At 56.0% G+C, this 12,175-nt stretch overlaps 1 protein-coding gene across 9 annotated transcripts in view; it reads left to right on the top strand.

Annotated features, from left to right (window-relative positions):
• cacna1fb (calcium channel, voltage-dependent, L type, alpha 1F subunit) overlaps positions 1-12,175 on the top strand; it is a 263,577-nt gene that overhangs the window by 99,856 nt on the left and 151,546 nt on the right. For 6 of the 9 annotated variants that reach the window (XR_011591270.1, XM_070872741.1, XM_070872742.1 and 3 more), the window contains 6 exons: positions 2,502-2,598; positions 3,036-3,087; positions 3,945-3,993; positions 4,996-5,152; positions 6,925-7,054; positions 9,945-10,004. Coding sequence is in view for 8 of the 9 variants with exons in the window: in XM_070872741.1 (XP_070728842.1) it covers positions 2,502-2,598; positions 3,036-3,087; positions 3,945-3,993; positions 4,996-5,152; positions 6,925-7,054; positions 9,945-10,004 (545 nt within the window). In the remaining variant the exon portion in view is untranslated. The remainder of the gene's footprint in view (positions 1-2,501; positions 2,599-3,035; positions 3,088-3,944; positions 3,994-4,995; positions 5,153-6,924; positions 7,055-9,944; positions 10,005-12,175) is intronic. The other 3 variants (XM_070872737.1, XM_070872735.1, XM_070872736.1) reach the window with 3 other exon arrangements.

Below are 12,175 nucleotides of genomic sequence, written 5' to 3'. Positions count from 1 at the left end.
GGAGCTTTACTCTGTATCTAACCCCGTGCTGTACCTGCCCTGGGAGTGTTTGATGGGACAGTGTAGAGGGAGCTTTACTCTGTATCTAACCCCCTGTAACTGCCCTGGGAGTGTTTGATGGGACAGTGTAGAGTGAGCTTTACTCTGTATCTAACCCCCTGTACGTGCCCTGGGAGTGTTTGATGGGACAGTGTAGAGGGAGCTTTACTCTGTATCTAACCCGTGCTGTACCTGCCCTGGGAGTGTTTGATGGGACAGTGTAGAGGGAGCTTTACTCTGTGTCTAACCCTGTGCTGTATCTGCCCTGGGAGTGTTTGATGGGGACAGTGTAGAGGGAGCTTTACTCTGTATCTAACCCCCTGTACCTGCCCTGGGAGTGTTTGATGGGACAGTGTAGAGGGAGCTTTACACTGTATCCAGACCCGTGCTGTACCTGCCCTGGGAGTGTTTGATGGGACAGTGTAGAGGGAGCTTTACTCTGTATCTAACCCCGTGCTGTATCTGCCCTGGGAGTGTTTGATGGGACAGTGTTGAGGGAGCTTTACTCTGAATCTAACCCCCTGTACCTGCCCTGGGAATGTTTGATGGGACAGTGTAGAGGGAGCTTTACTCTGTATCTAACCCCCTGTACCTGCCCTGGGAGTGTGTGATGGGACAGTGTAGAGCGAGCTTTACTCTGGATTTAACACCCCTGTACCTGCCCTGGGAGTGTTTGATGGGGACAGTGTAGAGGGAGCTTTACTCTGTATCTAACCCCCTGTACCTGCCCTGGGAGTGTTTGATTGGGACAGTGTAGAGGGAGCTTTACTCTGTATCTAACCCCCTGTACCTGCCCTGGGAGTGTGTGATGGGACAGTGTAGAGGGAGCTTTACTCTGTATCTAACCCCCTGCACCTGCCCTGGGAGTGTTTGATGGGACAGTGTAGAGGGAGCTTTACTCTGTATCTAACCCCCTGTACCTGCCCTGGGAGTGTTTGATGGGACAGTGTCGAGGGAGCTTTACTCTGTATCCAACCCCGTGCTGTATCTGCCCTGGGAGTGTTTGATGGGACAGTGTAGAGGGAGATTTACTCTGTATCTGAACCCCTGTACCTGCCCTGGGAGTGTTTGAAGGGACAGTGTAGAGGGAGCTTTACTCTGTATCTAACCCCGTGCTGTACATGCCCTGGGAGTGTTTGATGGGACAGTGTAGAGGGAGATTTACTCTGTATCTAACCCCCTGTACCTGCCCTGGGAGTGTTTGATGGGACAGTGTAGAGGGAGCTTTACTCTGTATCTAACCCCCTGTACCTGCCCTGGGAGTGTTTGATGGGACAGTGTAGAGGGAGCTTTACTCTGTATCTAACCCCCTGTACCTGCCCTGGGAGTGTTTGATGGGACAGTGTAGAGGGAGCTTTACTCTGTATCTAACCCCCTGTACCTACCCTGGGAGTGTTTGATGGGACAGTGTAGAGGGAGCTTCACTCTGTATCTACCCCTCTGTACCTGCCCTGGGAGTGTTTGATGGGACAGTGTAGAGGGAGCTTTACTCTGTATCTACCCCCCTGTATCTTCCCTGGGAGTGTTTGATGGGACATTGTAGAGGGAGCTTTACTCTGTATCCAACCCCCTGTATCTGCCCTGGGAGTGTTTGATGGGAAAGTGTCGAGGGAGCTTTACTCTGTATCTAACCCCCTGTACCTGCCCTGGGAGTGTTTGATGGGACAGTGTAGAGGAAGCTTTACTCTGTATCTAACCCCCTGTACCTGCCCTGGGAGTGTTTGATGGGACAGTGTAGAGGGAGCTTTACTCTGTATCTAACCCCCTGTACCTACCCTGGGAGTGTTTGATGGGACAGTGTAGAGGGAGCTTCACTCTGTATCTACCCCTCTGTACCTGCCCTGGGAGTGTTTGATGGGACAGTGTAGATGGAGCTTTACTCTGTATCTAACCCCCTGTATCTGCCCTGGGAGTGTTTGATGGGACAGTGTAGAGGGAGCTTTACTCTGTATCTAACCCCCTGTACCTGCCCTGGGAGTGTTTGATGGGGCAATGTAGATGGAGCTTTACTCTGTATCTAACCCCCTGTACCTGCCCTGGGAGTGTTTGATGGGACAGTGTAGAGAACTTTACTCTGTATCTAACCCCGTGCTGTACCTGCCCTGGGAGTGTTTGATGGGACAGTGTAGAGGGAGCTTTACTCTGTATCTAACCCCCTGTACCTGCCCTGGGAGTGTTTGATGGGACAGTGTAGAGGGAGCTTTACTCTGTATCTAACCCCCTGTACCTGCCCTGGGAGTGTTTGATGGGACAGTGTAGAGGGAGCTTTACTCTGTATCTAACCCCCTGTACCTGCCCTGGGAGTGTTTGATGGGACAGTGTAGAGGGAGCTTTACTCTGTATCTAACCCCCTGTACCTGCCCTGGGATTGGTCCCCTAACGTGGAAAGATTTGATGAGGATTATATTCAGCAGAATAAATGCGTTTGTTGGTGTATTTTCTCTTCAACTCCTGTTACCCAGACATCCTGCTGAATGTGTTCTTGGCCATCGCTGTGGACAACCTGGCCGATGTCGATACTGGCAGCGGAAAGAAAGGCAAGAAAAAACGAAAGGGCAGGTACGGACTAACAATGGCCGCGTGCGCTGGGGTTGGGAGGGGCAGTGGGTTAGATGGTGGGCGGGTGAGAGGGTTGTGAGTCAGAATCCTCGCTCCATGAGATCACCCCCTCTCCCGGAAATGGTGTCCGGGGTCAGGATCCGTCCTGGTGCACCGGGTGTTGGTGAGGGGTTAGGGACCCTGGCCAGAGCCAGTCGGGGCACGGACCGTGCCATCCCGGCCTGTGTCCGGCCGCCACGGAGGGCAGTCGGTTAGGCCGGAGCCTCGGGGTGGGGACTGAGGTGGCGAGTGGGAGTGGGGGGCTGGGTCGGTGGGGGAGGGAGCTAGTGGGAGAGGGTTAACCAGGAACCCCTGGCCCGCACCGTTCCCAAGCGAATGGACGCACCGCCATCGCCGGGAGCCCGGCAGACACTAACGCTTTGTTTTGTGGTTGTTAGCAGCATGGACGTGAGCAGCACCGAGCTGGGCAAAGGTCCGAAGCAGGCCAAGGTGGGTCCAACAATCCGTCACCCTCCATTCCTCCCAAACCCCTCCTCCCCGTGTCCCAACTTGCACCCAGTCCCACTCACCCATCACCCCCTGTGCTCACTGACCCCGTGTCCTAACTCGCACCCAGTCCCACTCACCCATCACCCCCTGTGCTCACTGACCCCGTGTCCCAACTCGCACCCAGTCCCACTCACCCATCACCCCCTGTGCTCACTGACCCGTGTCCCAACTCGCCCCGAATCCCACTCACCCATCACCCCCTGTGCTCACTGCCCCGTGTCCTAACTCGCACCCAGTCCCGCTCACCCATCACCCCCTGTGCTCACTGACCTACATTGGCCATCGTTATGTTCAAATCCCTCCAGCCCCTACACCCCTCCCTATCTCTGTAACCTCCTCCAGCCCCTACATCCCTCCCTATCTTTGTAACCTCCTCCAGCCCCTACACCCTCCCTATCTCTGTAACCTCTTCCAGCCCCTACACCCCTCGCTATCTCTGTAACCCCCTCCAGCCCCTACACCCCTCGCTATCTCTGTAACCCCCTCCAGCCCCTACACCCCTCGCTATCTCTGTAACCCCCTCCAGCCCCTACACCCCTCCCTATCTCTGTAACCTCCTCCAGCCCCTACACCCCTCCGTATCTCTGTAACCCCCTCTGTGCCCCCCCCCCCCCACTCCACCACCCCCAGACCCCTCTGCTCACCTAGTCAAACCTGTGGGACCTAAGCTCTGAACCTCACCACACAGCCTTGATGGCCCCGATGTTGAGCTACTTTTCGATAACACGCCCAAGATAATTCCAACTGGATTCTGGGACCATTGCTGATTCACTTGTATCTTTTGTGGTTCCCTCGAGGTGCAGAGTGAGGATTCTGAGCAGGAGGAAGAGGCGAGTGACACAGGAGGTGAGAGTTCCTGTGGGCTGGGTAAATTGGGCCGGTGGGGGGGGTGGGCGGGGGGGAGGGAGGGGCGGTACTGAGGGAGCCCCGCACTGTCGGAGGGGCAGTACTGAGGGAGCGCCGCACTGTCGGAGGGGCAGTACTGAGGGAGCCCCGCACTGCCGGAGGGGCGGTACTGAGGGAGCGCCGCACTGTCGGAGGGGCGGTACTGAGGGAGCACCGCACTGTCGGAGGGGCGGTACTGAGGGAGCCCCGCACTGTCGGAGGGGCGGTACTGAGGGAGCGCCGCACTGTCGGAGGGGCGGTACTGAGGGAGCGCCGCACTGTCGGAGGGGCGGTACTGAGGGAGCCCCGCACTGCCGAAGGGGCAGTACTGAGGGAGCGCCGCACTGTCGGAGGGGCGGTACTGAGGGAGCGCCGCACTGTCGGAGGGGCGGTACTGAGGGAGCGCCGCACTGTCGGAGGGGCGATACTGAGGGAGCGCCGCACTGCCGGAGGCGCTGTCCTCTAGCACTCCTGCTCCTTCTGGCCCACGAGCAGCACTGGAGACGCACTTACCCCTTCATTAGCTGCCGGGTTTCCAGAAGCCTGGGAAACCCTGGCCGGCCGGCCGGCTTTAAACCTGCATGGCGTGTTAAATTGGAGGTGTGCAAACTCAATATAATCTGGAAATGTGCCAGGGGCCTCCTGGGAGCGGATTGGGTGCCTACCCCTCATCCTGCCTCCGTTGAAGGCAGACGCAGGCAGGTCTGAGGCTGCCTTTGAGATTTTGTTTCCGTTGTTACTTCCCACCCGACCCCCACCCTGCCTGTTTTTGGGGATTAAAATCCGCCCCCCCATCTTCTCAACCACCCCCCCCACTCCGCCGGCCTTTTTCTCGTCTCCGTAGAAAGGAACGGCCGCGTGTTCGGTCTCTGCCGCGAGGTGTAACCGCTCGGTTCTGGAGTGTCGGTCTTGCTCACTCTGCCTTGCACATTCTGCAGTCGTGTGTTCTCTGCCGCCCCGCAGGAGGAGGAGGAGGAGGAGGGGGAGAGGAGGAGTACGGACGGGCCGAGAGCCTGGTGGGATCCACAGCGGAAGGGCTGTCGGACTTCGCCCCCCCGAAGGAGAAGATCCTGCCCATCCCAGCAGGCAGCGCTTTCTTCCTGCTCAGCAGCACCAACCCGTAAGCGGTGGCTGGAGTCGGTAACTGTGCCCTCCCGCGCGCCGCTGTGTGGGGGAGGGGGCCGCACGGTGCAGGAAGGTGGCAGTAATGGGGGGTGGTGAGGGCTCTCCTCTAGACCTCAGTCCTTTGTCTTTGTCTTTGGCCTTGCCGAGGTGCTCATGGCGTGCCACCTTCTTGAACTGCTGCAGTCCTCTGTGAGGAAGTAGCTATTTTGAAGAAGAGCAGCGGCGGGCGGGGAGGGGGGGCGTTGGGGGCGAGCGTGATGGAGTTCTCCCCGGGGTCCTGGGGCCAATATTTATTGCTCAATCAACATCACAAAAAAAAAACATCTGGGTCATTGATCACATTGCAGGCGGTGAAGGTGGCAAATGGTATGTTGGCCTTCATAGCGAGGGGATTTGAGTATAGGAGCAGGGAGGTCTTACTGCAGTTGTACAGGGCCTTGGTGAGGCCTCACCTGGAATATTGTGTTCAGTTTTGGTCTCCTAATCTGAGGAAGGACGTTCTTGCTATTGAGGGAGTGCAGCGAAGGTTCACCAGACTGATTCCCGGGATGGCAGGACTGACATATGAGGAGAGACTGGATCGACTGGACCTTTATACACTGGAGTTTAGAAGGATGAGACGGAATCTCATAGAAACGTATAAGATTGTGACGGGACGGGACGGGACAGGTTAGATGTAGGAAGAATGTTCCCAATGTTGGGGAAGTTCAGAACCTGGGGTCACAGTCTAAGGATAAGGGGTAGGCCATTTAGGACCGAGATGAGGAGAAACTTCTTCACTCAGAGAGTTGTTAACCTGTGGAATTCCCTGCCGCAGAGAGTTGTTGAGGCCAGTTCATTGGATATATTCAAGAGGGAGTTAGATATGGCTCTTATGGCTAAAGGGATCAAGGGGTATGGAGAGAAAGCAGGAAAGGGGTACTGAGGGAATGATCAGCCATGATCTTATTGAATGGTGGTGCAGGCTCGAAGGGCCGAATGGCCGACTCCTGCTCCTATTTTCTATGTTTCTATGTGTGGGAGCTTGCTGTGCGCAAATTGGCTGCCACGTTTCCCACATTACAACAGTGACTACACTCCAAAAGTACTTCATTGGCTGTAAAGCGCTTCGAGACGTCCGGTAATCGTGAAAGGCGCTATATAAATGCAAGTCTTTCTTTATCTTTCTAACCCTTCTATCGTTGAATTTAAATCTCTGTCCCCTGGTTGTTGACCCCTCTGCTAAGGGAAATAGGCCCTTCCCTATCCACCCTATCTTAATAACCCCGGCTTCTCGCGTGTTAATTCAGCTTCCCCATAAATGCACGTATGTGGGGCGGGAGGGGGGACGAGAACTAGGGGGCCACCAATATCAGACAGTCACTGATAAACCCAATGGGGAATTCAGGAGAAACTTCTTTACCCAGAGCGGGGTGAGAATGTGGAACTCGCTGCCACAGGGAGGGGTCGAGGCCAATAGTATCGATGTATTTCAGGGGGAGCTGGATAAACACATGGGGGGGGGAAAGGAATGGGAGGAGACGGTGATGGGGGAGATGGAGAGGGGTGGGAGGGGGCTGGTGTGGAGCAGAAACCCCGGCACGGAGCGCTGGGGCCCAGTGGCCTCTTCCTGTGCGGTAAACTTCGACGTGATTCTATGTTGATTTTACGTTTTGCTTTTTAATCTGCGAGCATTGCCACCGGTGGTCAGCCAGCACCCTCTGCGCGCCGTGTGTAAATGGCCGCCGCCACAGCGTTAACGGTCTGCTCTCCCGTTTCCCCCCCCAGGATCCGCGTGGCCTGTCATCGGCTCATCCACCACCACATCTTCACCAACCTCATCCTGGTCTTCATCATCCTCAGCAGCATATCGCTGGCCGCGGAGGACCCCATTCGAGCCCACTCCTTCCGCAATAACGTGAGTCTGAGCCAAGGCGTCGGGGCTGGAGGGAGGGGAACGTCGGGGGTCGGGGAAGGTCGGGGGTCTTAAACCCCCCACTGTCTGACAGAGAGAGCCTGCATCCGGGACCCCACTATAGGGGGAGAGAGGGGAAGGTCAGGGGTCTTAAACCCCCCCCACTGTCTTACAGAGAGAGCCTGCATCCGGGACCCCGCTATAGGGGGAGCCTGCGTCCGGGACCCCGCTATAGGGGGAGCCTGCGTCCGGGACCCTGCTATGGGGGGAGAGAGGGGAAGGACAGGGGTCTTAAACCCTCCCACTGTCTTACAGAGGGAGCCTCTGTCCGGGACCCCGCTATAGGGGGAGAGAGGGGAAGGTCAGGGGTCTTAAACCCCCACCACTGTCTTACAGAGGGAGCCTCTGTCCGGAACCCCGCTATAGGGGGAGTCTCCCCATCAGGGACCCCGATATAGGGGGAGTCTCCCCATCAGGGACCCCGATATAGGGGGAGTCTCCCCATCAGGGACCCCGATATAGGGGGAGTCTCCCCATCAGGGACCCCGATATAGAGGGAGTCTCCCCATCAGGGACCCCGATATAGGGGGAGTCTCCCCATCAGGGACCCCGATATAGAGTCTCCCCATCAGGGACCCCGATATAGAGTCTCCCCATCAGGGACCCCGATATAGAGTCTCCCCCTCAGGGACCCCGATATAGAGTCTCCCCATCAGGGACCCCGATATAGAGTCTCCCCATCAGGGACCCCGATATAGAGGGAGTCTCCCCATCAGGGACCCCGATATAGGGGGAGTCTCCCCATCAGGGACCCCGATATAGAGTCTCCCCATCAGGGACCCCGATATAGAGTCTCTCCATCAGGGACCCCGATATAGAGTCTCCCCATCAGGGACCCCGATATAGAGTCTCCCCATCAGGGACCCCGATATAGGGGGAGTCTCCCCATCAGGGACCCCGATATAGAGGGAGTCTCCCCATCAGGGACCCTGATATAGAGTCTCCCCATCAGGGACCCCGATATAGAGGGAGTCTCCCCATCAGGAACCCCGATATAGAGTCTCCCCATCAGGGACCCCGATATAGAGTCTCCCCATCAGGGACCCCAATATAGGGGGAGTCTCCCCATCAGGGACCCCGAGATAGAGTCTCCCCATCAGGGACCCCGAGATAGAGTCTCCCCATCAGGGACCCCGATATAGAGTCTCCCCATCAGGGACCCCGATATAGGGGGAGTCTCCCCATAAGGGACCCTGATATAGAGTCTCCCCATCAGGGACCCCGATGTTGAGTCTCCCCATCAGGGACCCCGATATAGAGAGAGTCTCCCCATCAGGGACCCCGATATAGAGGGAGTCTCCCCATCAGGGACCCCGATATAGAGTCTCCCCATCAGGGACCCCGATATAGAGTCTCCCCATCAGGGACCCCGATATAGAGGGAGTCTCCCCATCAGGGACCCCGATATAGAGTCTCCCCATCAGGGACCCCGATATAGGGGGAGTCTCCCCATCAGGGACCCCGATATAGAGTCTCCCTATCAGGGACCCCGAGATAGAGTCTCCCCATCAGGGACCCCGAGATAGAGTCTCCCCATCAGGGACCCCGATATAGAGTCTCCCCATCAGGGACCCCGATATAGGGGGAGTCTCCCCATCAGGGACCCCGATATAGAGTCTCCCCATCAGTGACCCCGATATAGAGTCTCCCCATCAGGGACCCCGATATAGGGGGAGTCTCCCCATCAGGGACCCCTATATAGGGGGAGTCTCCCCATCAGGGACCCCGATATAGAGTCTCCCCATCAGGGACCCCGATATAGGGGGAGTCTCCCCATCAGGGACCCCGATATAGAGTCTCCCTATCAGGGACCCCGAGATAGAGTCTCCCCATCAGGGACCCCGAGATAGAGTCTCCCCATCAGGGACCCCGATATAGAGTCTCCCCATCAGGGACCCCGATATAGGGGGAGTCTCCCCATCAGGGACCCCGATATAGAGTCTCCCCATCAGTGACCCCGATATAGAGTCTCCCCATCAGGGACCCCGATATAGGGGGAGTCTCCCCATCAGGGACCCCTATACAGGGGGAGTCTCCCCATCAGGGACCCCGATATAGAGTCTCCCCATCAGGGACCCCGATATAGGGGGAGTCTCCCCATCAGGGACCCCGAGATAGAGTCTCCCCATCAGGGACCCCGATATAGGGGGAGTCTCCCCATCAGGGACCCCGATATAGAGTCTCCCCATCAGTGACCCCGATATAGAGTCTCCCCATCAGGGACCCCGATATAGGGGGAGTCTCCCCATCAGGGACCCCGATATAGGGGGAGTCTCCCCATCAGGGACCCCGATATAGAGGGAGTCTCCCAATCCGGGACCCTGATGTAGAGTCTCCCCATCAGGGACCCCGCTATAGAGGGAGTCTCCCCATCAGGGACCCCGATATAGAGTCTCCCCATCAGGGACCCCGATATAGAGGGAGTCTCCCCATCAGGGACCCCGATACAGAGTCTCCCCATTAGGGACCCTGATATAGGGGGAGTCTCCCCATCAGGGATCTTCACGTTAGAGTGCCTAGTTGATGGGACTCAGTGATTGGAGATCCCTCTCACACTGGAATGTTACTAAACGCTACGCCGTAGATCCAAGGCCCTCTGTACGGCCCGGAGTTGGGCAGTGGGGGGCTCCATGGACACGAGACGGTGATGAAGTGCTGCCAGTGCCCATATCCCGGGATAGGACGTGAACAGTGCTGCCCACGATCGGTGCTGGAAATCCCCCCCTCCCCAGCCCCCCTGCACATTACTTCATCGCTCAGACCCCAGTTATACTGTCAGATGTGAGCCCTCGACGACAATTGTTCACAAACCCCTCCTTCTGCTGCCTTTCAGGTTCTGGGTTACTTCGATTACGCCTTCACCTCGATTTTCACGGTGGAGATCTTATTTAAGGTACTGGTTCAATGTCTAATGGCCCTCCATATTGGGTTCCTGTTGGTGAATTCAGGCGACCAGTAACATGTCCTGTGTCACACCGCGATCTGCCAGGTCCCATGACTCACTCCGTCCCCATGACCCGTTAATCAGATCCCAATAGGCTGCTCCCTGCCCAGTCAGTTATGTCCCAAAGTTCTGTTCTCCATCTCTCGGTCAATGTCCCAAAGGTCCGTTCTCCATCTCTCGGTCAGTGACCCAAAGGTCCATTCTCCATCTCTCGGTCAATGACCCAATGGTCCATTCTCCATCTCTCGGTCAATGACCCAATGGTCCATTCTCCATCTCTCGGTCAGTTATGTCCCAAAGGTCCATTCTCCATCTCTCGGTCAGTTATGTCCCAAAGGTCCATTCTCCATCTCTCGGTCAGTGACCCAATGGTCCATTCTCCATCTCTCGGTCAGTGATGACCCAAAGGTCCATTCTCCATCTCTCGGTCAATGACCCAATGGTCTGTTCTCCATCTCTCGGTCAGTGATGACCCAAAGGTCCGTTCTCCATCTCTCGGTCAGTGATGACCCACTGGTCCATTCTCCATCTCTCGGTCAGTGACCAAATGGTCCATTCTCCATCTCTCGGACAGTGATGACCCAATGGTCCATTCTCCATCTCTCGGTCAGTGATGACCCAATGGTCCATTCTCCATCTCTCGGTCAATGACCCAATTGTCCATTCTCCATCTCTCGGTCAATGACCCAAAGGTCCATTCTCCATCTCTCGGTCAATGACCCAAAGGTCCATTCTCCATCTCTCGGTCAATGACCCAATGGTCCATTCTCCATCTCTCGGTCAGTGATGACCCAATGGTCTGGTCTCCATCTCTCGGTCAGTGATGACCCAATGGTCCATTCTCCATCTCTCGGTCAGTGACCCAATGGTCCATTCTCCATCTCTCGGTCAATGACCCAATGGTCCATTCTCCATCTCTCGGTCAATGACCCAAAGGTCCATTCTCCATATCTCGGTCAGTGATGACCCAAAGGTCCATTCTCCATCTCTCGGTCAATGACCCAAAGGTCCGTTCTCCATCTCTCGGTCAGTGATGACCCAATGGTCCGTTCTCCATCTCTCGGTCAGTGACCCAATGGTCTGTTCTCCATCTCTCGGTCATTGACCCAAAGCTCCATTCTCCATCTCTCGCTCAGTGATGACCCAATGGTCCATTCTCCATCTCTCGGTCAGTGATGACCCAAAGGTCCATTCTCCATCTCTCGGTCAGTGATGACCCAATGGTCCGTTCTCCATCTCTCGGTCAGTGATGACCCAAAGGTCCATTCTCCATCTCTCGGTCAGTGACCCAATGGTCCGTTCTCCATCTCTCGGTCAGTGACCCAATGGTCCGTTCTCCATCTCTCGGTCAGTGACCCAATGGTCTGTTCTCCATCTCTCGGTCATTGACCCAAAGCTCCATTCTCCATCTCTCGCTCAGTGATGACCCAATGGTCCATTCTCCATCTCTCGGTCAGTGATGACCCAATGGTCAATTCTCCATCTCTCGGTCAGTGATGACCCAATGGTCCGTTCTCCATCTCTCGGTCAATGAACCAAAGGTCCATTCTCTATCTCTCGGTCAATGACCCAATGGTTCGTTCTCCATCTCTTGGTCAGTGAAGACCCAATGGTCCGTTCTCCATCTCTCGGTCAGTGATGACCCAAAGGTCCATTCTCCATCTCTCGGTCAATGACCCAAAGGTCCATTCTCCATCTCTCGGTCTGTGATGACCCAAAGGTCCATTCTCCATCTCTCGGTCAGTGATGTCCCAAAGGTCTGTTCTCCATCTCTCGGTCAGTGATGACCCAATGGTCCGTTCTCCATCTCTCGGTCAATGACCCAAAGGTCCATTCTCCATCTCTCGGTCAATGTCCCAAAGGTTCATTCTCCATCTCTAGGTCAGTGATGACTCAATGGTCTGTTCTCCATCTCTCGGTCAGTGATGACCCAATGGTCCATTCTCCATCTCTCGGTCAGTCATGACCTAAAGGTCCATTCTCCATCTCTCGGTCAGCGACCCAAAGGTCTGTTCTCCATCTCTCGGTCAGTGACCCAATGGTTTGTTCTCCATCTCTCGGTCAATGACCCAAAGGTCCATTCTCCATCTCTCGGTCAGTGAAAACCCAAAGGTCCGTTC

The sequence above is a fragment of the Pristiophorus japonicus genome, unplaced genomic scaffold (genome assembly GCF_044704955.1).
Source record: "Pristiophorus japonicus isolate sPriJap1 unplaced genomic scaffold, sPriJap1.hap1 HAP1_SCAFFOLD_356, whole genome shotgun sequence".
In the NCBI taxonomy this organism is placed as follows: Eukaryota; Metazoa; Chordata; class Chondrichthyes; family Pristiophoridae; genus Pristiophorus; species Pristiophorus japonicus.
The sequence above is the reverse complement of the archived record's forward strand: the minus strand, read 5'-3'. Positions and strand labels throughout refer to the sequence as shown.